Below are 27,588 nucleotides of genomic sequence, written 5' to 3' on the forward strand. Positions count from 1 at the left end.
TGTTGCGATGTGTACAAATGATTCAATATTTATCATGAACATCAAACATATATCTACACTTAATGATTCAATATCTACCTAAAATGATTTACATTTTGCTCATTCCTATCTTACACCCGTTATAACAATCTATTTTTACGCCTTGCACACTCTCTGTTAACACAGTGTCGGAGTATAGGAATAAATCTACAGTGATGTGTGTGATGGTGGAAAATACAGGTGCGCCACTGACTGAAAAGAACCTAGACAACAGTCAATCATCAGAGTCCATTAGTGCATGTACCCCCGCTTCTTAAACACACACACAGAAGCGCTGCAGAGCACAAACCTGACTTTTAACTCAACAAAAAACTGAATAGAGAATTAAAAAAAAACATTGTTGTTCCCTTAAATGAGCTTTTTCCATACCTTTACAGTGTGAACGCTCAGATCAATATTCTCTGCTGAGACAGAGCACAAAGAGCTGCACTGTTAACATATAAACGTGCCAAAGTCAGAGCACAACTGGCTCTTAAAGGAAATGACAAGTGACACACTGCTTGGTTGAATTCACACTATGTAAAAAAAAAACATGATTAATTGAGAGAATTAGGACATGATTTGTATGCAAAGACACACCGACACACCCTAAACCAAGCTGCAAAATAAAATAGGGCCCGTAGTGATATAAATTTTGCCCATATCGGTCAGCACTAGTGAGCACACATGCCTGGAGTGATGGGCAGCCATTGCTGAAGCCCCAGGAGAGCAGGAAAGGCTCGATATTTAGCTTTTAAACCCACAACCCCGTCTGCTACTACTATAGATGACTATATATATATAGAATCTATTGTAAGGAATTTAAAATCTATTATACATAAATAAGTTCAATTTCTGCTATAAATAATTAAGTGTCTCCTATAAATGATTTACTTTTACTAATTTGTGATTTTGTATTCAGTATCTAAGATAAATGCACTGGTATCTACTATAAATTAAAAAATTCAGCATCTTGTACAAAGGTTCAGTATCTAATATAATGATCGAGTAAAGTATATGAAAATAATGTGTAACATGGTTTAAAGGGGAAGATGTGAAGTATGGGCCACATACAGGGGTTGAGGGTTAAAAGGCCTATAGGTACTATATATTTTGACTAAAGGATTAATGGTAAAAATGATTGGCCATGTTCCAGCTAATGAAAATGATTAGACCAATCTGCCTTTTACTAGTTAGTAATGAGTTTTTTATGTATGTAGCCCCTTCCTAAGTGCAGGGTCACTCAAAAATCAAAAGGACATGTTCAAGAAAACAAAAACCATAGGCAACAGAAAGACTGCCATTCATCAGAAAGGTAAACTAAGAACACATGTCCCAGGAAACAACAGAAACAGAGGTATAATACTAGAAGAAGAGGCCAGTCTTTCACTCAGATTAACAGCTCAGAATGGGAGAGTCTACGCAGAGATGAGGAGACATTATGGAGGCTTTGTGGGAGTTTATTCCACAATTTAGATGCCAGTATACTGAAAGACCTGCCACCCATGGAAGAGAGTCGAAACCGCAAATAAACCGCAACTGTTAAAACCATGACTAGAGTATCTGAGAAACCGGTTCAGGGTGTAAAGAAGGATTAGACAGATGTTGGAGGTATGAACATGGAGGGCTTTAAAAGTTAAAAGAAATAATGAGCAGTATGCTGTGTATAAAGAACATGCAATATATATATTAAATAAAAGAATAGCTTATATATAAGAATATAAGCTATATATAAGAATAGCTTATATTATGTATATATAAAGGAGAAAAAAACAAGTTAACATTAAATAAACACAACAGAAGAGTTAAATAAAAGGAATAGTTACACCCATTTGGCATAGCTGTATCATTGCTTACACTATATCTCCTAAACTGCTGTTTCCTGTACAATTTAGAAATTTCGTTCTTTGTAACAAGCAGATTTCAGCAAATGAGTTATTCAAATTATTTGAATGTTTTTCTCACCATAATCATCTTTTGTTTCCTTTTGCAACCAAAAACCCAAGTTAATATTACATGCTCATCACTAACGCTATTCTGAAGAACACATTGCAGAAGCATTTCTTAATACCATAATTGAATATAATATAAAAGATATAAAAATACTGATAAAAATACATGTTGGGATGACTGTAAAAAATTAACAACTGTCACCTGTAGCATCTTAGCTTATTTAGATGCTGTATTTGACTATTTGAGCTATTGCTCGTGTCAAGGCAGGTCCTGTAAATTGGTGTGACACTGTTAAACTTTGCGCACTTTCCTTAGCGTGTTAAGCTACTCTGTTAATGCTTAAGCGACTTAATTTCAGGAGATTACTTGCAAGTGTGAACACATCTGTGCACACGTAAGGCACGAGCGGCACTGACTTTGAAAGTCATCTCATGCATGGTGTCGTTAAAGCTCCTGTTTAAATTGAATTTAATGAGAAGGAACGGCAGCCATTAAACCCAATCCAGCAGCGCGTAATGTAGTGCATGTGGCAGCACCCTACTCTACCGTGAGCAATTCCACTGTTACTCCAGGTGTTGGGGGGGAAATATACATCCATGACTTCAAATCATCTGAACAAAGTCAATAGAAGGTAAGTGCACACTGACTGAGGGGGGGATGTTGGTCTTGGCATTCAGTTCATAATATGAGGTGACTGTTTATGTGTGGGTGGGCAGGTTAGGTGCAGGGGGTAACTAAATGCGATGGGGTATAATTTGCTGACCCTGGCCTTTAACCTCAAGTGAACCATGGAATAAAGATGTTCTGGAAAAGGTTCATCTTAACCAAAGATGAACTCAGACTTTTTAAAGGCCAAAAAATAAATCAATCACCCTCTGCACAGCATAGGATCTGTACATTCTAGAGGTGGTGTGTCTAAAACTGAAAACATAAATACGATTTAAGAATGGGAATGACAAATCCCTTTTTCTTCAGTTAATAAATAAATTCAATTCACTGTGAATCAATTCACAATTCCATTTGTCTGTTATTGAGTAAATAATAGCTGTTTGCTGTTGTTTTTCTATTTTACTCAGGAACAAAGCAACAACAAAAGGGGCTCCTCAGATAAAGAGCTGTTCTCATTTTTCATGACATTTCCATCACTTTTCCACGCTTTCTAAGCACATTTCCGTTACCATACAATCTCTTACACATCAATGTTGATCATAGCAGGCCTATATCGTACGTGAAAATAATAAAAAATACTTTGTATTAAAAAAATACATTTATTTAAGGAATTCTGACTCCCTGTAAAATCCTGAGAAGTCATTTTTATAGGCATAAATTATTTTGACTTTTTTGAGTTGATGCATTTAATTGTCAGCTGAGGCCTATTCCAGTGAGTACAATTAAAAAAGTTAGTACAAATAAATCATTTGAGACAAAAATATTCTTTTTGAATTTCATTTATCAACTAATAGAATCAGATGAAAGTGTACCAAGAAGAGAAATACAGTCACCTGCTTTTAGAGCCTACTCAGCAATTTATTAGTAAAAAAAAACTACACTTGTGCGTCGCTCTCAGACTAATGTTATGGAAGCTTGCAATTTCTCTGTTTTTATACATCTATCTTCTCTTTTTAATACTTCTTTTTTATCATACATAATGGCAACATATGGTGAGATTAGGCGCAGCTATTTACACATTTCCTATTCCTATTTCCATACAAACCCTGTTACTTTTTGTTGCAAGAAAGCAGATTAAAAATACCTTTTCAACCCCAGCATTCCCCTTAATTCCACCAGTGCTCCCAAAAGGACCAGTTCATGGCTGAAATCAGATGCTGAGAATGATTTGTCTGGGGGTAGAAGTGGTCCTGTGAGACAAATTGAGGCTTGAACCATTAAAGCAAACATATCTTCTGCAATTGTGAGGATCTAGCAGAAGAAATGGAGGTTGATTTAAAAAAAATCATTGGACTAGACTTATTAATGTCTATTTCTGTGCTCATATTCAAAACCACCATCCTTGACTGCACCTCTATGCAGTTAAAAATCTACACTGACATGCCAAAAGTCATTCTATAGTAGTAAGAAAATGTATCATGATGTGTTACAAGTATGGCTAAAAAATGCCATTCCTGTATAAGCTATAAGGTGTTATCTTCTGAGTGAGGAGGAACATCATGAAAACATGATGCAAATTATCATTCTTATTGTAAGTGAAGCCTGATAGTGGGGCCAAAATGGGTGGGACATTCAATTTCTGAACATTCCTTAATCCACATTTAACATGTGTACCAAGAATATATCATAAAAGGCATTATCACCATAAGCATGCCCTCTGGATAACACACCCACAGTGGTCAGTGCAATAATTGGTAATGATTGTGACCAGCAGCTTCTGGCTAAAATTTTCCTTTCAAAAAACACATGTAACTCTGGCAGAAATTCCATTTAATTTCAATGCAGGGGGCCTTCCGCGCACATCCCAAAAGACAGTGAAGCATTCTTAATCTTCCATGTGACTTGGCAAATGTCATGGGACTATTAAACTACTATGTTAAGAAACCACACATAAAACTTACCACCCTACGTGTCAGATGTCTCTTTCCAAATCGACATGAAAAAGTGTTGTTATTGATCTCTGCTCATTATGACACCATTGCCAAGTGCTGGCTTTAAAAAAAGGCCTGTATAAAACTCAGAGTACCTTTTTTCACCTAATAAAACTCCTGGCTTTTTGTTCTCGCTGTCTCTGGGTTGTGTAGATCCAGCCGCATCTCAAGCTCCCCGGGTTAAAGGCAAGTCAATAAACTTCTGAACAGGACTCAGGAGGCCCTCCGTGCCAGTTTGACTTTCCCCCCATATATATTCTAGGTTTTTCAGTCCAGTCTGCTGAGCAGGTTGTAAGAGGGCCCCCAGCCTTTAGCACAGTGCCCTGTCAGCCCTAGAGAAGCCCTTTCGAACCAAAGGCCAGCGTTTGCTTGTTTTAATGTGGTCGCTGCACTGTTTGGGTTTCCAGCAAAAGCCTGACCACATATCAACTGACTGCCATCTGCAGACTGGGAAATTACATGTCCATGAATCGCTAGAGCTTAACGTAAGATAAACCGCACATTGTGTATTTTTTCGTAGCGCCGGAGAGATGATGATATTTTATGGTGCTCTTACGCTCTTACACTAGCGCTGCCCTTTTAGGGAAAGGCCAGCCTCGTAAAAACCCACAGACAATGCAGTTAGTTCCATTGATGGCTATGACATCAGAAGTAGGGCAGTTTGTGCTGAGTCCACTTTGGCAACTAGAGGTAGAGGAGAGCTAGAGGTACAAGGCAATCAGTGCCAGGTCCACAGCCCAGAGAGACCAGCGGAACCTGCAGAGAAGGAAAATAGACGCAGAACATGAAACCGCAGTAACCTTCGTAAATGTTTCTACGATTCTTTGTGGTCACATTGGACAGGAGTGGCCCAGGAATTCATAAATATAATTTAAATGGACAACACATTGGAATGTCTACCTGAGAAATGGTGTGTAGCCCGAATGGGTATAATGGAAAGCTCTTGTGACGGTTTGCATTTCAATCACAATTTGCATTGCACATATCTGGCAGCCCTCAGGAAATCAGTCCAAGACCACAGTGACCATGACCTCTGCAAAACACTGATTTAGCCACTTGAATGCATGAGCATAAAAAGTGAAGAACTAGGGTTATGGGAAGGTTACGACTAATGTCAGGTAACAAACGTCAGGAAAAAAGATCAGAATGTGGGGGCGATAGTTTTCATTGCTTCTCAATAGGTACTTTCACATGAATAGCCCATATATCAAAGAAACTGACTGGACTGACCCTGGTCACGGTTACCATGTTTTTAATCACGTTGTCCAAAAGTATTAAAGGACATGCCTTCTAATAAGTGAATTCAGCTGATTTAAGGTACACTCACTGCTGACACAGGCATTCAGTTGAAAACATACTTCCTGTACACTGCTTTTATTGCAGCAAACATTTGTGACTGGATCATCAAATATACATATTATTGCCACGTGTGAGCGGGGCCAGAGAAATACAGAAGCAGCATTTTTTATGCAAAAATAAAGAATAACCTAGGGGTTATTAGTTATGTTATTAATTAAAAAAATGCACATATCATCACTGCCCAATGAAACAACATCAATTGCTGATTTAACAGAAAAAGTCAAAATGGTCTGAACTTTAAATAAAGTTAATGTGAAATAAGACCTTTTTTATTACTGTTAATTTTGCATACAATACAATCCAACAGCCTAAAATAGACACAATAATAGGTCAAATACAAATGATATAAAACCAACATCTCAAGCACATCAAAACAAAAACATGAATAAACAAACAAACCTAAACCAACAAAGTGAACAGAAAAAAGAAAAGTGGGATTCAAATAAAATTGAAAAGCTTCAAAATATCGATGGATTTATGTTTTTTTTTTTATTTGTTGAACATTTGTCAGTAAGTACATATAATTATTTATGTCTAAAAAAAACAAACGTTTGAAATAATAGTATCTTCTTTTTTTAAGCAAATTTAGTTTTATAATTATAAAATTAATCTAAAATTATAATTAAATTAACTATTACATTTTCATTGTGGTCAAATGAAGGGTCATCAAAATTACACAATATATATTGGACTTTGAGGGGAATTTCCCTACCCAATCTCCTCTTTAAGTCTAAAAAAAGATCAATCCAAAAAGAGCAAGAAAATACACAATAAAACAAAAAGTGTTCAAAGGACTCTGTGGCTTTTTTTTTACAGAAATCTCACGCATAACTTATATAAAAAATACACAAAATGGCATTAACTGGGTGGCATATATGAAATATTTTATATAGCTCTTCTTTTTTGTGTTTTTGAGGTCATAATTGTATGCAAGAGTCCAAATAAGACGACTGTTTATCGTTTGTGTAGCTGACCATTTAAATGTTACTAATGGCATATTTAAGAAATAATATCTTCCTAAAAAAATTATCATTTTTTTTTAAGCATATCACATTTAAAGAAATTATATCATTAAAAATAAGAGCTTATTTCTAGCCCGTTTAAAGAGATACTTAATAACCGAGTGTCCACAAACTTAGAGTGCGCCTCCTCGGGTCACCCCCTCTCCGCCCGCTCTGACCTTCCCCTGACCGGCAGCCTGCAGCCAATCAGCGCTCAGCGCCCGGAAAGCAGCGCTTTCAGGAAAGATGGCGTCTGTTTCGGAACTGTACGATGTGACTTGGGAAGGTAAATAACACGCTTTCTGCTGCGATGTGGGGCTGCTTTATGGAACAGTATATGTAGCTACGCTGTTGTGTTCTCAGGTGTGTTGTCATAGACGACGGAGTGTCCTCTTAAGCTGCTTTACGTGTTTCCTTTTATTTAACAGCAAACAAGCGAGGCCGGCTAGTGTAATGGCTAATGCTAACTAAGCTAAGATAACGAGGATGCTAAAGCCTTCATTGTAACTGGTAACTAGCTACCTCAGTGCTTCAGTTACCGTAAGAGCTGCTCATTATCGCTATAGTTAAAGGTTTTATCAGGCCAGGGTTCGACTTTGACATCTGTTTTCTGTAAAACTTATTTATTTACTCCTGTAAGTCGACGCTGTCATCAGAAAGCGTCAGCAGCACACAAGCTAACCAGCCTTTACTGCCTTCTGTCTTTTAGCTGTGCAGAGAGAGGAGCTAACGCTGGTTAGCTCAGTTTTGTTGTTTAAGTAACTAGCTATGTTAACTAGCTTAGCTTAGGTTAGTTAGCTTGATTAGCTGTTGCTGCTTGACGTGTTTTAGGTTGTCTGTGTTCAAATGTGGCATTTAATGTTAGACACAAGGGCACAATACACGCAGCAGAATATCGTTAAACGCTCCTAAACAGTGAAATGACATTTTATCTAATCAGTTAGCTTTAGCTGTAGCACCCCATTACTGGCTTAGATATATCTCATTGTGGCTAGCTAGTTAGCTAACCTTAAGTGTTAAGTCACCTGCAGATCAACACTGAAACTAACCCGTATGTCAGGTGGAAATGGTATCATACATGCCATGTATAATATAATAGACCTCATTCCAGAGATGAACCCATGTGGGAAGTCTGTATCAGTACTAGTGCAAAAAAAAAAAAAAAAAAAAAAAATATATATATATATAATTGAAAAAAGTTACTTTATTTGAAACTCATGTATTATATAGATTTATTACACACACTGATATATTTTAAGTGCTTATTTTTTAAAAAACCCAAAAGTCAGTGTGCCAAGTCCTGCTGGAAAATAAAATTTCCATAAAAGTTGTCAGCAGATGGAAGCATGAAGTGCTGTAAGATTTTCTGGAAAAAACACTGCACTGGTTTTGGACTTAATATTACACAGTGGACCAACACCAGCAGATGACATGTCTCTTCAAACCATCACTGATTGTGGAAACTTCACACTAGACTTCAAGCAGATTGGACTGTGTGTGTCTCTCCACTCTTTCTCTAGACTCTGCTCCCTTGATTTCCAAATGAAATGCAAAATTTACTTATGGTCAATGATGGTTTGGAGATCCATGTCATCTGCTGGTGCTGGTCCACTGTCTTAAAGCATCTGCAGATCAGAAATGGAATATATGCCAGTTGGAATCTCTAATCTCTAAACAGAAGCAGGATATTTTGTACCTGATACAAAGGCTTTGCAACAGTATTCCCATGTTAATAGCAGTGATCCATATATGTTGGACCCTGGGGACACACCAGCCATGGTTAGGATGTTGTAGCCATGGCATCCCAGCAGCATATATGTGAGGAAGTTAAATACTGCCAGTATGCTAATGAACAAATAAAACTGAGATTTGTAAATAGCATTAAAACTGATTGCCAGTTGCCAGTGACACTCAATAACTATACAATAAATATCAGCAAATACCAAAACAATAACAGTAAATAAGCTGAGATGCATGTACCATGTATAATAAAATTATCTTTATTCTGGGCATGCACTGATGTGGGATTTCTGGTATATATCTGATGATATATATCTGCTGATGTACATATTTATTATTTAAGAAGGTTTAATGTTAGAAACAAATGTAATGTTTTTTTAACTTACAATTTGGCCTTTAACCAAACTTTTTTTTGTGGTCAGTGTCACACACTTGTATCAGTGTAGCCAGTGTCGCTTAGTCCTGTTTCAGTATACAATAAATACATCTGCAAGTGTCGGTTCAAATAATCTGCCAGATCTAGCCATGTGTATGTTTCTGAAAAAAAAAAAAAATACAGCTAGCAGCAGATACCAACATATTTCCAATATTATTGTGAAATTATTGTGATTAAAAATAAACTTAAATTAATGGAATGAATGTAACAATTGCAAATAGTTTATCCTATTGTAAGGATATCTACTATATGGAGCACTACATCCCATATTGTATTCCATATCTTGCTTGGTTGTCTTGAGTGTGGAGTTTAAGAAGTTGAACTAGTGTCCCAGTGAATCCTAGAACTGGGTTTATGATTAGCACAGGGTTTCCTGACCTTTTCCTGAACTTGAACACTGTTACAGAAAATAGGTTGAATTTTGTCTTTTTTATTATGTAAAATATTACTGGCTGACACCAGTCTTGCAACTGCTCTAACTGCTCTAAGAGGATTGATGAATATAAAGTGATGATTCTGCTCTTGTTTTGTCTTTCTTTCTTTCAGACATGCGTGACAAACTCCGGAAGTGGAGAGAGGAGAATTACAGAAACAGTGAGCAGATTGTGGATGTGGGCGAGGAACTGATCAATGAGCATGCCTCAAAACTTGGAGATGATGGTAAGTTCTATCTGCAACCCTGTCATTGCCTGACTCCCCATTTAGTTTGCTCTCTATATGTTTAGAGTCATTAGATGTTATTGTTATTGTTTGTCATTAACTTTTATTTGCATTTTTTTTTATTATGTTCTTCTAAATCACAGTTACATTGACGTATTAAAAAAAAAACTTTATTTGGTAACTTGGTGGTGGTAACACATTGGTGGGAATTTTAAAGGTATATACTTGAACAAACCTATCCTCTCAGTGGCAAACAAGAGTTTATAGGCACACAATGCTGCATTTTCCTGACTTGTGATTCCAGATAAAGTTATACATGTAAAATATACCAATATAACTGTATGGAGAAGGTGCATTGTAGCTAGTGATGCTGGCTGTAAGAAAGACATACACTTATTTTTTTTGTGTTAGTGTTTTAAGCATTAATATATTGTGCAACCCTTTTACATTCATCTATATATTTCTAATTATTCTTATTCAGCTTTAACTTATTTTGACAAAAAATCCTTAGACTTAAGTAAGGGTGGATTATAAGACAATACATTTATTTTGTTACATTTTAAATCTCTTTGTCGTGTTACTTCAGGCTTGAAAAGAAGCCAATACTGATGCTTTAGGCCTCATTGACCTGAGCATATACAAAGCTTATTCAGTTCAGCTGGATGACACTCTACCATGCATCGTTCAACTGAGGTTAAACTAGACGTTTTTATTCAGAATAACGCTCTGATAAAGCATGCCTGATTTGGTATCACTCAGCCTGAGAGTTAGAATGGTGAAAAGATGAGCTCTGAGGGTTTGTATGAGTCTGTATGTGTTTTAGTAATGTTTTACTACTACTACTGCATAATGACTGTATTGGTGTGTGTTTTTGTCTATCTTTGTATACCAAGATATATTCTAATGTAAAAAGGTCATTTTAAAATGTACTTAGGATTATTCACAATGATTTGAGTCCTCATAATGATTTTAATGTACAATAAAGGCCTATTTAGGCATGTGCTTTGACCCAGTGCTGTTTAAAAAAAACTTAGAAGTATGTTCAATGTTTGCTGCAGCAACGTTTTCTTTTGCAATGGAACACATTGCCTCATATTGTTTTCTGACCTGTATTAGTCTTATATTTATAAATATTATTCTGCCACTAAACATCACTATAGCAGCTGCTCAAAATACCATTGCATTTACCTTGCGTCAGTGTAGCATTTTGTTAAAATCTGACAGAATAGTTATTTTTCGTGTCATGACCTACTCATAAAACTTCACCAACTAGCTTGTGAGGCTTCTCTTTATGACACTAATGTTTTAAATTGTTCTTCACTTCATTTTTACTATTAAGTGGTGAGTATTGTATACAGCCTCTTGTATTCATTGCTTAGCATTAAATTAATACTGGCCAATTTGCTAAACAGTAACTCAGTTTACCAGGTTGTAATAATTAGTATTAATAAATATCTGATATGTTGCACTCAAAAACAAAATAAAACAGGTCTTACCAGCACATTGACAGAAAACAGATTTGCTCCTTAACCTTTTGAGATCCTCTGCACCAACCTCAAACCTCAGAACATGTTTTTTATTGAAAATTAATAGGTTAATCCCAATCTATTACTAAACCTTGTTTCTAAGAGATCAGAATGTGCTACAGGAAGTTTAACAATAGCAGTAAGATCAAAGTTGCCAGAATGTTCTCAAGCAAATTAAAATTATAGTGCTTCACCTCACAAAGCTAAAGGACACCTCATCAGCCTAAATGTAAGGATTGGTTTTGTGGTCTTAGAAAGCATTTTAAGACAGGATTTGTAGTAGGGGTAATGCTCTAAATATGTGGTGAACAGTGGCACTTTTGGACTGGGAATTTTCCAGCGGTAGATGTATAGAACTAAAATATATTGGAGTGAAGGCTGTGCGATGAGGTTCTCTTTATTGGCGCTTGATTTAGCTTTTTTGGCTGCTGTCATTATGATTCATACAGGCTTTAAGGAAAAGGGTAAACACTTAACACCGCCTGGTTTTATTGAAACCAGCTCTTAAATTGGCTGTGAAACAAGATGGTAATTATCAAAGCAAGACTTGGAATAATAAAAAACAGCTAGAAAGAGCTTGAAGCATTTGTTTATTTTGGCCTATCGTTCTGTTCTTGCTGTGAGGGGTTTTATTGTTGTTGTTTTCTCGATTTATATGTTTCAAACGATTTAGTTTGCTCTGTCTGTCAAAAACATTCATCTTATATGGAGCATTAGTTCTGCTAATTGAAAGCATTAGCTATGCTCATTAATTAGTGTTCCCTTTTGTTGCAATTAAATGGTCAAGCAAGCATATTTTTGAGCCTTTTGTCTTTTATTAGAACTTTATAGTCACCTGAGGGAATGTGCGTTCAAGCTTAAAAGGCTTTTAGTTGTTCTTACAAAAAGAGAGCTATGAGATTTAAAGATTAATATCAACATATTTTGATCACCATGTAGCAATCATTATAGGTGCCTTCGCATTCGCAGTTTTAATACTTATACATGCTGAGGGAGAGAGGGCGAGGATGACCAAAACAAACTTTGCAGCAACAAAAAACTTCTGTCTCTGACTTTACATTTAGAAGGTGGAACAACTAGTATCTAATAGAGTGGACAGTGAGTGGACACAGTGTTTAAAAACTCCAGCAGCACTGCTGTATCTGATCCAGGTTTAAATGCACACTAAAACACCACCACCATGTCATTTTCAATGCAGTGCTGAGAATGAGCCAAAGAGTACCTACTCTGTGTTTGTCCTGTGGGGTCCTGATCGTTAAAGAACAGGGTAAAAGGAGGATTGCGGTATGCTGAAAAAACAGAATGACCATGGACAGTGAGTGTAGAAGCACGAAGAGGGTCGTATTATTTCTAATTGGATCTGTAATAAAGTTAAGGTGTCTGTATTTATGTACAAATTTATTTCTGTAGTTGCTGCAGTTGAAAGGTGACCCACATTACTATGCTTTGACATCAGAATGGTTAAGAAATGGTAAAGTTTTATAAATTTGACTGCAAATCTGAGCTTTTTCAGGTAAACCTAGCAATTATACTTAAGTTTAGTGAGGTGTCACTGTACCTTCTCTTTATACAAGTCTCTTCTCTGCCTATAAATGAACTTACACAGAACAACATTAAAAGGAGAACCTTTTAGCAGTAATGTTAATGATGCATGTTAAAAAGTACATTCATCTTTTCTCAGAACTCAGAAGCCAAACAGGGTGCATTTTTAATATCTGGCTTAAAATAGGTTTATTGAATGGTGTCATTTTGTGTTTCTCCTCTGTGCCCAGTCTGGATAATTTATGAGCAGGTGATGATCGCAGCGCTGGACTGTAGTCGAGATGATTTGGCCTGGGTGAGTTTTTACAGTCACTTTCCCTCTCTCATCCACTCCGCTCATGCCTCATCTCTCACACACGTTGTTGCTTTATCACCCTGCTTGCCAGATGTGAAATGATTTTTATTCAGCCAGAAAACATCACTCTGTCTGTACTTTGGAAAAACAATTTACTGAAGATTAATCCCAGGACTGTAAAAAATAACTTTGAGCTGCCTTTGTGTCATCTTTATGGGATTATACACAGAAATGCAGTCATTCTTTTCACAGCCCTTTAGACATCAAGTAATTTATCTTTCCTTTTTTTCTTTAATTCTGACTCTTGGAGCCTTTTTTGGTAGAGAAGTGAAAGAAGAGAGTCTTCAGCTGAAACACTCAGTCAGACTCTAAGGGTTTTCCAATGGCCAGAAAAAAAGTGGACAGTGAAAGACCATGGCCATGATGGGTCAAGTGGCCTGAGCCACAAAGCAAACTTCTCATTCTGTCCAGGGAAACGTTAGATTTGACAGTAAAACCATTCCTCACCTAAAAGGGACAAAAACAAGGAACAGTTTTGAATAGAAGAGGAAAAAGCTGGTAAAAGTAGCATCCTGTTTCTCCTTTTTATAGTAGCCGGTGTGGAATTGTGGGTGCCCACAGCCCAGAACTCCAAGTTCTCACCCACGTCAGTTGCAGTTTTTCACATTGTCCCTCACAGCTGTATCGCTGACCTGTTTATCATGGAACCCGCAAACTGGAAAGTTACCCGATTTGGCTTAATGGTCAGCAGAAACCTTTAGTGTAAAATTACTGTGAAACCAGACAGATTATGTGTTCTTGTGTAAACCCTGTAAAGTTTAAGGGTCATTGTATGTAAATTCTTCAAGACCAAAGAGATTTTATTGTCCTTGGCTGAAGTGAAACAGCGTGCAGAGTGATGTAACTTTGGAAAAGCCCCACTTTGTCACTTATTGAATGTGGTGAGAATACAGAGACAGACAGGAATTTTTATGCACAATCACATGAGTTCTCACCCAGATTGTTTTTCCTTTTTTTTTTTTCTTTTTCACAGAGCTGTCTACAGGAGCTGAAGAGGCAGTTTCCAGATAGTCACAGAGTGAAGCGATTAGCGGGCATGCGGCTTGAGGCTCTGGAGAGGTAAGACTCACACCAGCCCCAACTTTAGCAACCTGGCCTTGGGTGTGTGGTGGAGGTGGGGGTGCTGTGATCTGTAAGCAGATCGTAAGTGGCAGGATGAGTGGGATGTGGTGCTGTTTGTTTAGTACGCCGCCATTCCTCTGGCTAAGTGGGAGAGAGAAAGATAGGTTCAGGGCTCAGTCGTCCTGTGGCTCTTTTTGCCTGAGTGAGGAATTCCCAGGAAGGAAGTGGTGGCTCCCACTATTATTCTGGAGGTCCCTGTGTTTTATTTTTTTCCTCCACTTTTCTTTTGCATGGACTCTCTTTTTGTCCCTGGACCACATGTTTACAGTGTTTGTTGTGTTTGTTTCTACCCGGCCATCTCTTTTATTGTTTATATGAACAACAACTAAAAAAAACAGAAATAAAACTGAAGGTTAATATAAGTTTCATGAGCTGCTGTTTTTCAGCCTGTGTAGCATATTGACTTGTTTATTGCTAATGCCATAATTGAGAGTGATTGCTGCTGCACTGTGAGATTAAATAAACTGCAAATTTGGGACTAATTGCCATCAGACGTACTGCTTAAATGAAGCTGCACACACACAAGAACATGTGCACACACAAACATGCACATGTACAGAAAACATGCCTGAATCACACACAGCAGCACTGATGCCGTGGCTGCCTAGTGCCATGTCAGATGTGCCAGAGAGCCGTTGAGTAATAAAGTGGAAGTGAGGGTAGGAGTGGCAGTGGAAGTGGAGCTGTTCAGTGATAATAGGAACCAGAGACGCTTCTGTTGTGGTAAGTGGGCAAAAACAGGTTTTGATCATGCGGCCAGAAGTTGTCTGCTTTTGGGAGAAGAAACAAAAATAATCTTATTGAACAAACTATAGTTTGTTAACATAGCAAATGAAATTAGTAGGAAAAGATTCTTTAAAATACTATTAGTATTCGTTGTTAGTGAATGTTAAATTAAGTTCATAGTTCAACACTTAGACAGACAGTTTAATTATGCAGATATTTGGATGTAACATGAGTTTTCATAGTTGTGAAGCACAAAAAGTTCCACAGCTATTACTAGTGTATTGTTTGTTTTAGAGTGCATCAGAAAACACCAGAAAGGTTTTCTTCTGGAAACAATGCCGCCTGACCTTGCTACTACTGTCTGCACTTTTGCTGTCTATATATACATAGTAATAAAGTTAAATATTAACAGAATCACACCATTCTGACTTTGTTTCTCATTTCGATTACACATTACAAACCATTTTCACTTTTAGAGAGAGACTAAGATTTGTGATTTTTTTTTTTTTTTTACGCTGGCCTTATTCAGCTTTCAGGAGAAATACGCCCAAACGATGTGTAATTGGTGAGAGTGATTTGTTTAGGGTTAAATCAAAGCACATGCAATCATTGCAGGCGCAGCTCAGCATGCTGGCCGTTGTTGTTTATATTCGCTCGTGAGCTCGATCCATTGTTAAACTTAACAAAAGCTCCGACTACTTACTGCTGAAGCCGCTACAGTAATGACTGTTTATTTCCTTCCTTAGATCATTGCACTGATTTGTGCGATTGCTCTCTGGTAACCATAGAGATAAGCTGTCTTGTATACACGTTGATTGCTGTGAGCTTTTTCGATTTCACCACGACCTAATAAAGTATGACTGGTGTTTTTTTGAGACCCTCTGAAACACAGTCTCTCTCTCTCTTTTTTTTTTTTTTTTTTTTTTAGGTATGATGATGCTAACAAGCTGTATGACTCAATACTGCAGGACGATCCCACTAATACGGTAAGCAAGGAAATTAAGCCAAATTCAGTTCTGTGGAGATTAAATATAACTGAAATATGCTGGAGTTCAGTGTATAGTCTAGTTAGTTCTGTACACCATGTCACTTTTAGCACGTTTTCATATAAATCATTTATTTGTCCTGAATAAATGTTTCCGCAACCAGGACAGATTCTGGGCTCATTTAAAGGGGGAGCTCATTATCGCTTGTTTGTTTTCACACAAAAGAACTCTTTCTAAACCGTGGGTAGATTGCAGATTTCAGTCAATGTGCCACTACTCTGCATGATGTATCTCAAAGACTTCATCCTTTTGCTGCATTTTGTTATTTTGTTTGGATTCAAACACTCGAGTATCGTGCAATAGCACTTTTGGGATTCATTAAAATGTATTGTGCAAGCGCTCCTTTAAACAAGGAGCTGTTCTTGTATTAGAAGGTAGCATGAGACGAGCGTTTATCACCATGCTGTCATGTAACAAAGGTGAGATTAGTACAGTAATCTTATTTCATACCTATCAAAATGTGGCTTTACATGGCATTACATATTATTCAAGGTAGTCACGTTGCAAAATGAACCAATAACATGACCCCACACGCGGACCTGGGCGTGGATAGCTTCCACACCAGCCATATGTTGTGAACCACAGACCACTTTTTTTTTTCAGAAGGACCACAGATCAGTATTCTTGATGTATTGACCCGAACCCATGGAGCAAGTGCACCCTGGTCTGTAAAATGCCTTTAAATTCGTAGCAGACTATTAAAAGCCTTTGTTTCTTATACTTTACCACTGAAATTTCCTGATTTCTATAGGTGATTTAAAAAATTGGAAATTGCACCCTAAATATCTGTGGACTTTAATCTAAAGCTGTGATGATCACACCCCAAAACATAGCTCACATTACCTATGAGATGCAGAGTAAATGTAAAGCACAACAGCTTTCCACTGTTGTCAGTTTTTCCAGCATTTATTAAAAATCACATATCGTAACACTAAATTTAATTTAGTGTGTCTCTTGCTTGTTCTGTCTTACTTTTATGTCACTCTCTTATTTATTTTCCTTTCTTCGAATCCTTTCATTCCTCCCTACATTATGTGAGGGAACAAAATGTCTTTATTCGTCAGCCTCAGCAGTATTAAATATGTCAGGGGCAACTTCAACAAAATTAAATGCAGTGTCTTGCACTTGGGATTTATCACTCTTCTGTTTTTAACCTCGGTTGCAGTCAGATGACCTTAGGTGTTAGGATCAGTTTGTTCTTACCTGCTGTTTCCCAATAAGTAGGAAACGTTGTCAGACTTTGCTGTGTAAATTGCCTGGTGTCATGCTGTATCCATTTTCGTCCAATTACATGATTTATATTGTGTTTCTGTTGAATCGTTTACAACACCCAAGTCTGCTCGGTGTTTTGCCAGTCCTTCACCGCCACTCGCTCCTGCCATCACTCCAAAACACATTGTACCTGCTGGTAATTGGTTCCATAAGGGCATGTGGCTGAACAAGAAAATAAATGTTTTGATGGGTTTTCAAAAGGAACTACGTCCTTATTTGTTTTGGCTCCTTCCTGAAGACACTCGGCATGTTTCCTGTGCTTCTCTGACAGATGGACTTGCTTAGATATGTTAAACATTTTCTCTGGGCTGGCGAAGTTTGTAAGATGACGCATGGTCGTTTGTTCTTTGGACTCGGTCACAGGATTCCACACCTAACTGTCTGTCTGATTCAAACACATGGAGCTCTGCTGACAAAGTCAATAAACCCTCATGCGCGTTCGTGCAGTCATCTATCTCTCGTTCTTTCACTTTTCCTTTTTTTGTTCACCCTCATTTTCTTGCTGTACCCTCCTGAACTATTGTAATCCTTTTCTCTCTAAAAAGGATTCACTGCATGTCTTCCATCATCCCTCGCATTCGTTATATCATTACTGCTGGTATTTATTTTGCTATCTGTTTCTTTTGGACCAAAGCAACTCTTAGTCTTTCTTCGTTTGAAAATTAGAGATCCTTTCTGTTTGCTTTTTAAGCTTTTTTCAGACTTTCAGAAACACCATCCTGATTCCCATGATCACAGTTAAATTGCAAGCACATTGAGCACAGACTGTAAATAGGATGTTAAAAAAAATGCTAGTATAACAGTATGTCACCCCAAGGCAACCTGTTTCATTATTAGCTGCTGTTGTCCAAGTAAAATATAGCTGAATAGAACTTGGAATCAGTGATGGATTAAAGAATATCCGCCTCCAGAAATTAGACATTTCCCAATCTACTTATTCTCCCCACCAAACTGATCCACATACCTTAATGCTAAATATCATCCAATTCCAGATTTTTTAAAGCTGTCGATAATAAGAAGATATGTTACTAATTGACATTGAAGTAAAATTAGGGATACTATATAGCACTGTAAGTGCATCAGGGTTTTTCAAGACTTTTCAAGACTTTCAAAAACTAAAACGCAAGAAAAATTATCGTACATTGAATGAATGTACATATTTTGTCTCATACACCATTAAATTTAACTAGCTGGTGTAGTCTAGAATAAAACCAAATACTTGTCCCATGAACTAACCAGGTGTAAATGGGACCAGTGTTAGATTCTGGGCTGATCTGGTTTTAAATTACATTTATTGTTGTTTGTTTTAACATTCTACTATACAGTATGACTGCCCTAGTCACTTTAAAATGATGCAATGAAATTACATAATGTGTAATGTGTGTATACAGTGATTTTAAAGTTTTACACTGTAGTCTGTTTTGTTACCCTCTGAGAATGCTTCTCAGTGATAAAGTCTGTGATTAATGTATTAATGATGCATGGAGGACTCCAGAGGGTGGTCTGCTAGAGCACTGTGGTAAAACAAAAAAAGGGTAAAAAAAACAAAACAAAACAAAGGATCACAAGTGAGTCAGAGTAGCCAATACCTGATCCATTGAAAATGCTTGGATAAACGACGGGATCAGAACGGGACATCCCTAACCATGCGGCTTAATCTGTTTGCTGTTAAAATATAAAAGTGAGGTTGCTGTGTTTGGAAGACTCCCCAAAATGTGCTCTTCATTAAACATAAATTAAATTAATTTGTGTTGAACTACATAAAAAGTCCATGTTAAGTTTTACTCCACATTTGGTTGTGCACCATTCTTCCAGCTTATTGAGCTCTTTGGTCTGGAGCAGAAGTTGCAGAAGCTTGCTAAGCTTGCATTGTTTTCAAAACCTCACAAACATGCTTTTCTGTAACGGTCATATCTGGGTCTCATGTAGAATAGTTCCCTTTTTCCTGTTGGCACCAGTATGAACAAACAAAACGGTTAGTGGTGAAATTGTCTGCCAGACGTTCCTATGTGGTAGGATTCACCCACTTGTGGGAACGTCATGTCAATAGGCAGGTGCCCTGTGAACTGTTCTGACAAATTGAGGTCCAGCCCAGATCTTTCTGATGGGATCAACCTATTTCCTGATGTCCAAACAATCGTCCCCTCCCATCAGATCCTGTCTGCCCTGTAAACCTGGGGGCGGGAATGGAACAAAATGGAGCTGTGGTGTGATGTGGACCAGACCATATTTTTCCCCTACAATCCCACACTCTTTGACAGGGTAGCAGATGGGGTGGTGGAGGTTGTGGGTATGGGAGGGGGATGACATCATCTAGGTTACCTGTCTGTGAGAGCTGGTGGAGCGAGGCTTATCTAGACACAATTTTCTCCACTCTTGTGTTGAGTGGAGTTGGGGGAGAGGGTGCGTACGAGCCAAGAAAATGGCGGAAAATTGGCGACTACTGGGAGGACTTGTGAGGCATCCCAGCATGTGGAGCTGAGATTGGAAACTGAGCTGTTGTAATTATAGGCTGTAGAATAGATGTGGTACCCATTAACCAAAATTGTTGAATCAACAAAAATTGTTCAAGGTTTCTGTGCCATGGCGGTGTCCAAAAAATGTTAGAACTCTTAGCCCTTCCACCGTTTATTGTGTTCCAGTACCTACAGCAATGATTTGGAGATATTCTCTTCTTCTCACATATGCCTGTATATACACATGTGTGCATTTTTATGTACATATAAAATGTACGTTTTTATAAGTAACTTCTCCTCCCCATCCGTCCTCCTGATGGTCTTGAAGTGGTATAATTTTTTCTCACTTGGTGCATCCTCTACTGCTTTCATACCCTGAAAGGTAACTAACTTTAATTTTAACTTATTTAATTAAGATAGCTTATTTTAAAGTTGAATGGCACATATGGCCTAGATGAATAGTTCGCCCTGTGATTGGATTAAATAAAAAAAATAGAACTTGCTTGTAAAAGCAGTTGAGGTCAATAAGAATTTCTATTGAATTAGATATGATTATTGTTCTGAATCTGATTGTGTTTACAAGTGTGGACTAGAGTTTCTTCTGAAATAAAACTAGATTCTTGTACAGTGTGCTGGCGTTTCTCGCCCACATAGTTATTTAAAAGCACTAAACGTCTGTGTGCTAGAGACACCGGTTAAAAGATTTGTTCGTTTCAGTAAATCGTTCATCTTTGTTTGGTTTAAATAAATTTTGCCTTGTTGTGTTTTTGGCTCTGTGAACACAGAGGGGTTCTCCAAAAGTTCATTAGGTAGGCAGTGGTGCTATAAAGGACCTTAAAAATGTGTTTGTATTTTTTCATTTTGACCACTGTCAGTTATTATTAAGTACTTATTGTAAATATCCTTGTCAGTCTAATTTGTACAAAATAATCTCAATCACAGGTAAAGTTGTAAAGTAAAATATCTGAATTCTATTAATATTAACATCTCAAATAAAGACATTTTATTAGCCTATTGGTCTTGTTTCTTTACATATATTTTAAAATATTTTTAGATGAACAAAGGTACGTCAAACTATTAAGATATCCCTCAAAATTAGGGATATTAGGTGTGTAAAAATTAAGCTCTCAAGGTCCAGTAAAACACGCAATGGAACCGGAGCCTTGCTTACTTGAAGTAGGGTTGGAAGATATGACACAATTAATCAGTGACTAATTGGAAAAAATAATTGCCAAACTAATTAAGCTGTGGTCCTAGTCTTAGCGTGTACCTTTTTAATGATGGTAAAAGTCTCTGCTTCCACGAAGAGGCTTGTTAGCTTTACACATTTAGTTTGAGTCTGATATTGACTGCCCCCCTGATGTATTTGTATAGCTTTTGATATTTCTGATTAATCAACCAAAGATCAGGCCTTTGTTAACTTTTCTTTTTACTGGATCAGGTGTGTTTGGGGGCAAATACCTGAAATCATTCCTAGCAGCGTTATACTTCCATATCTATATTAAACAATGTTTTGGTCATTTTTGATCATGAAGTCAAATTTTGGATGCTAAAGGACCGAGAGTAGACTCTTTTTAAGTTTGTGTGTAAGTGAGAGAGTGAGTGAGTGAGTGTATGGTGTAATCCCCATGGCCTGTGGGCCTGTAGAAACAGGGCTCCTGCAAATGATCAACTTCTCAGTGTAAGTGCCTCCCCAAAGTGCTAATTCCGAACGAACCACAACACTGACAGGGTCACCTTTCAGTTTTTTACTTCAGGGAGAGAAAGAGCAAAGAAAGAGAGTAGTCATTCTTGTTTGTTTATTTCAAACATGCTTTTACATGTCTCAAAAGTTCAGAGAAAGGGAAGCTGTAAAATCCAGCTCACTGACTTACTTTGTGCTTGGGGGGAGGGCATCTTTGTGCTTGAAAATAATTTACATAGATTTTAGGGGATATAGTTTGCCACTGAATGCATGGGCTTCAAAAAGAACTTGAGCAGAGAAACCCAGCTGATTTAACTGTGATTTTGATGACACTGGGTATAATGACAGAATCATGTACCAAAGTTACAGTTATAAGTCACACAGGATTATAAGGTGCACTATCAATAAACTTATGTTTTCGGGTCTATTTTCATATATTAGGCACCATGTTTTCCCTTCTAATTCAGCAGATCTCGCCACTGGGTGGCTAAAGCTGTAAAGCTAAGTTAAGTAAACAAAACTGTAATTCTTAGCACTGTATGTTAATCTACACAGATTTCTCTCCTGAAAACTGTTTCTTTGAGTGAGTAAAGCACCTCTGTTTATTTACAGTACGCTTAGGTTTAAGTAAACCAGGGTGCTATATGCTAGCGGTTTGTCCCATGTAGCTTATTTTAACACAGTAAACACACAGGCTACAGGGCCATAATACTCACATCTGAACAGTGAAAGAGCTAGTGCTTTGTGTGGTTAGCAGGTAAAGCTAATGCTGCCCCAGCAGTATCAGCCGGGGTTAGCAGCAGGCTACAGGCCGATAATACTCGAGATGATGGAGAGAGATCAAACAACTCACCTTTGAACGCCAAAAGAGCTAGCGCTTAGCTCGGTTAGTGGCTAATTCTAATACTGCTGAAGAACTAAACTAAAATTCCTATATAATGCTGTACTTCAGCAGAGTGGCTTTACTGCTCCTTACAACCTGACTGGTAAATTTCATACATTCAAAAAGTCATACATAAGGCATTCCGGATCATATGATGCACTGAACATTTTTGTGGAAATTAAGATTAAGATATTAAGGTAAAATTGAACCATAACAATGAATAGCAGAACACAGGTGTGCTGCTGCTATTGCTTTTTACATTAGTTTCACACAATCTCGACGCAGAGCTGCAGGAAAAGCACAGGGACTTTGGCAGCTCTCTGTCATGTGGACAGCCTCTGAAGGCTCTGAATGAAAAAATTAAAAAAAGGATTTCATAGAGCAGTTTTAACTGGGTATATTAGAGTATGTAATTAGAATCTAATATGTTAAAATAAGCTGATATTTACAGTCATTTGAAATTTTGTTGTATTAGGATCAGCGTGAGTCACGACTTTCCGTACTGTTGGAGTTTCATAATTGGTTGTGGTTACAGTATGTTAATAGTGCATTCACATCAGCCATTACTGTCTTACAAACTGCTTGATGTGATGAAGCTATTAGCTTTTACTTGGGGTTTGATGGTTCATATGAAGCGTGTTTGAAGTGTGTGAGGGGTGTGTGTGTGCGTCAGCACTGCAGCTTTGCTTCTCTGTGCGAGCAGCGGAGCTGGTGGCTGTGTCTGCCTGGGTGATGGATAAGTGGATTTGGAGTGGCAGTGGTGTCAGAACGGCTCCAGATTTATGGTTGCACAGCGGTGACTCATGCCCAGCTTGACAGGGTATGGACTATAGTTTGGAAATGAGGAAGACCCACTCTATCAAATGCCAGTCCATAAATAATCTCTGTGGCAAGACTGCGCACTTCTATGGGTAAAGCTGCTACTCAATGCTCTGCACTTGCAAGTACAGGAAAAAACTGAGTTCTGGAAAAGCCGTCGAAGCAGGAGTAATGCCTTATGATTCAGATTGATGAGACACTAATCCGCCTGAAGGTCACGTCTACGTAAAAAAGAAAAACCGAGTGAATGTTATTTGGGGCTGATGCAAGCTGGGCTTCTGAACACCATATGAATCCCTGCAGCCCTGGGCTTTGGGTAATGTGCTATTTTCTCCACTTAAACACCATGAGTCATCACATATCTTCTCCTGCTAAATGTGCAGAGCCCATGTCCACTCCTCAGTAGCAGGATAATGATTTATGTGTCGGAGTCAGCGAATGCTCTCCTCCCATGAGCCATTACCTTACATGAGCTGGGATACTGCTCTAGGCTTGGGTGCAGTGGTGTCGTAAATGAAGTGCCTTTAGAGAACCTTCGTTCTCGAGGGCTTTGAGGGACAAAGATGTTTATGGGAGCAGGGTAAGAGGCTGGTTCTGCACCATTTATTCTTGCTCAGTATAAGGGAATACCTGCATGATATCTATCAGATTTAATATTTCAGATTTTATGTAGGGCTGCCCTCTGAAAGCTGACAAGTTGAATTATCAGTTGGAGACCCATCAATCAACAGTCAAGGACTTTTTTTTAAATATAAAACAGAGACAAAAAATGCACAAACATGATATTTTAATTTTAGAGGAGCTGACTTGGGGAGCTTGCAAAAAAAAAAAGTGACAACGCTAGGCTTGCAATATTTCAGAAAAAAAATCTGCAGGCAGCTTTTTAAAGGAGAATCCTTAAATTAAATGCAAAATCTGCTTATTATTTCACACCATCGAACACAGCAAACCACTTCAAAAGGGTAAGAAGATTTATATAGTTTTAGTTTTTAGATTTATAGGTTTTACACATATGAACTGCTTGTAATGGCATTTGTAAATGCTTAAGAATTACGTTTCTTGGACTCTGCTGACTTTCTTAAAGAAGTACTAAACACTAAACCATATTTGATTCATTAATAGCTGAAATGTGATCCTTTGAAGTTGTGAAACATACCAGTCCTGCTTAAAATTTTATATACCTTTCCTAACTTTCCTAAACAACACTTTTATTGCAGTAATTTTTGCCTCTGCAGCGCCTTCACAGGTTAAGTTGTGCTATAGGCGAGGATGATGTTTACGTGTACTGTGGTACAGAGACACTCTTAATGTAATTTGCAAATCATTCAACCACTAATACCACCCCAGGTGAAGTCCACTCATCTGCGTCGTACCGCTATCAGAGGCACACTGCTCAGCTCAATCAACTCTCCCTCCTGCCCCACCCCCTAACCCATACATACACCAAGTGCTCCTCCCAAACTCAGCTAAAATCAGGGGGTTTAGTTACCCTTTAATGTGATAGTGTTGCATAATATTTATATTTGCATAAAATCCCATGAAGAATAATTGGCTTCCCTCTCTATAGGTGGGAATGATGGCCCCATCTCTGACCTCCCTGTGACTGACATAACAGAACTAGCATAACAGAAGTTAGCATTCTTCTCCAAGCAAGTTAAGCTGTTTAATGAATTAGTCCAGGACTGATTCCATAATAGAACCACTTTTGGTTTTGTAGAGGACCATGTTTGGGAGAAGTTTGGGTAAATGTGAAGATTGTTGTAAGGGATTAAAGAACACTCCACGTAAATTCTTTACTAATTTAAAAGTTCTTTACACTCACATGTCCTGGATTTTGTTCATACATGATAAACTTTTCTATATTTTCTATGTTAAAGTTTTTTTTTTTAATTTTTTTTTTTTATTATTATTCTTTTTTTTTTTTTTTTTTTTTTTACCTGTATTTCTTCCCAAATTAGCTAGACCAATTAACACAACCACAATTTAGGACTGCTCCTGTAAGTTGCAATGTAACAACACTAGGAGAATGAGGACAAGTGCATGCCTCCTCTGATACATATGAAGCCAGCCACCACCTCTTTAAACTTCCGCCAATGCTACGTCACTAGATATCCAACAAGCTCCGAGGAAAGCACTGGAATCCCAGCTCTGATACATCAGCCATTAGATGCCTGTGCTAGCCAGTATTACAATGGGAGTGATGAGGGGAACTAGGTCTATTTAATTTACCGACCTAGAAAAGAGCTGATGATTACAAAGCACCATAACTGTTATTCAAACTTGCGATTCTCAGGCCATTAAAATGATTAAAATTAATAATTATTGATAAGGCATGGTCTCTATTCAGTTATTTATATATATATTTTTAACTTATACCAGTTCTTATATTGGTATATGTTCAAACATGATTTGTGAATATGAATATAGAGGAATGAATGGATGTATAGGATTTTATTGAGGATTGTGGGAGTGTATGTGATAGCAGGGGAAGTGTTCAGTCCAGCAGGTTCCTTAGTACCCTGATCACTTACACATCCTCTCTCTTTCTTATCCCTTTTCTTTGTCAACCAAACACTTAAGGCTTCAGTGGCCTAATCCTTTGTTGATGTCGATCCACAGGCGGCGAGGAAGCGCAAGATCTCCATTCTGCGAGCGCAGGGCAAGAGCAGCGAGGCCATCCGCGAGCTCAATGAATATCTGGAGCAGTGAGTGTTTTACAAGAGGATTTGGGCCCCATGTTCTCCTCCCCTTCCCCTCCACTTTTTTTAATTAAAAGGGGCTTTGCATTTGATTGAGCCGCCCCCTGAGCCCTTGCTTAACCCCTCTTTTGTCTGTGGAGGGACCTAACTGCCACTTTGTCTTGCAGGTTTGTGGGAGACCAGGAAGCGTGGCATGAGCTGTCCGAACTCTACATCAACGAACACGAGTAATGACAATTGACCTTACTTCTGTAGTTGATGTGCTTGACAGTTGTGGTAATATAATTGCAAAACAGGGTCAATTTCATAGGTTGTGCTGAAAGTCCTTAAAGCTGTTTTAGTCAGGATGCACTAAAATAAAACAAAATAAAACATTTGGCTGAATAGCGACAGTATTTGGGAAGATAGTGAAAAAAATAATCCATTACTGATTGCTTAATTAGTATTGTAATGTGGTTACTTTACTCATTAGTTCTGGTAAAATGTAATCTCATTTCTCATAACTTTAGTTACTTGTAAATTACATTTTTGAACACATATGAATATACAAATCTGGTAAGTAGTCTTTTTATTTTCAGCTCATTTTGCTTTATTTAGGAACAAAAAGTAGCAGCAGCATTTAAACATTTATAAAAATTAATTTAACTGTGTTCACACTGCACATGCTGTTTTATAGTCCAGCTTTATTTGTAGACCAGCCAATCAGTCAGCTGTTTTAAGGTGTTTTAATTATTATGCATATCATGTTAATTTAATGATATTATGTTTACAAAATATTTAACTATTATGTTTTGCACTACTTTTTTTACAAAAAAAATAGTCGGATTTCTGTAATGCTTTACTTTGTACTGTTTTCCGCAGCACTAAAAACGCATTTATTTAATTATTTTTTATTTATTTATTTTTATTTTTATTTTTTTCAGGTTTTCATTAAATTTCCCCCTTGTTTTTGTTTTTAACATCCCTGCAGACCACAGAGTTCAATAATATTTCGTATTAATTCTTCTCACCAATATTTGTTTGAGCAACCGAAGTGTTTTTACTGGCTTGCTGAATTTTCGGTGCATCCCTATATTTTAGCTGTAGTTAGCTTAATGAATGATGACGAAAAATTGATCAAATTAGCCCTTTCTCTCAACATTCCCAACTTGTTCGTATTGGTCACATGTGTAGCGCTGTGTAAAGGTGGTCACTTTCAGGCTGTCTGTCTCTCAGGCCACCCTTCAGTGAGTGAGTGCTGGCTCATGAAGGATTGTGGGACAGCCCCAGGGAAATCCAGAGAAATGCCAATCTCAGCCAGTGGCCTGTATTGAGCTCAGGATCTGTTTGTCACATGGAGTAGGGCTTTAATAGGATTTGCTCTTTAAGCCCCCTCTCATACTCTTGAGGATAAGACCCCCCTGCCCACCCCCCTACTGATATCTCTGTTGCCAGGGGTTAGTGTCTGCCAGACATAAACACTGTAGGAAAATCATTTTGTTTGTGTCACTTCTCCTCCATCCCTCTTTAATTGTTTTGGGGCTCATTGTGTGTTTGTGTGTGTGTGCGTGTGTGTGAGTGTGTGTGGGAGAGTAATGGTCACCCCGGTTGGAGGGCGCCGGCCGTAGGAATGCAGGAGCTTGCTGAGAGGGCTGTATATTGGCTGGCTCATGTTTTTGTGTGAGGGCTTTATTGCTGTAGTGGCCAGAGGA

The 27,588-nt window shown here is 37.8% G+C and overlaps 1 protein-coding gene across 1 annotated transcript in view; it reads left to right on the plus strand.

The window, feature by feature from the left end:
* Positions 1 to 7,109: 7,109 nt before the first annotated feature.
* emc2 (ER membrane protein complex subunit 2) overlaps positions 7,110 to 27,588 on the plus strand; it is a 39,532-nt gene continuing 19,053 nt past the window's right edge. The window contains exons 1-7 of the mRNA XM_015607175.3: positions 7,110 to 7,217; positions 9,654 to 9,767; positions 13,066 to 13,130; positions 14,164 to 14,249; positions 15,967 to 16,024; positions 25,818 to 25,903; positions 26,065 to 26,124. Coding sequence (XP_015462661.2) covers positions 7,178 to 7,217; positions 9,654 to 9,767; positions 13,066 to 13,130; positions 14,164 to 14,249; positions 15,967 to 16,024; positions 25,818 to 25,903; positions 26,065 to 26,124 — 509 coding nt within the window. The 5' untranslated portion in view covers positions 7,110 to 7,177. The remainder of the gene's footprint in view (positions 7,218 to 9,653; positions 9,768 to 13,065; positions 13,131 to 14,163; positions 14,250 to 15,966; positions 16,025 to 25,817; positions 25,904 to 26,064; positions 26,125 to 27,588) is intronic.

This window comes from Astyanax mexicanus, chromosome 6 (genome assembly GCF_023375975.1).
Source record: "Astyanax mexicanus isolate ESR-SI-001 chromosome 6, AstMex3_surface, whole genome shotgun sequence".
Classification (NCBI taxonomy): Eukaryota; Metazoa; Chordata; class Actinopteri; order Characiformes; family Acestrorhamphidae; genus Astyanax; species Astyanax mexicanus.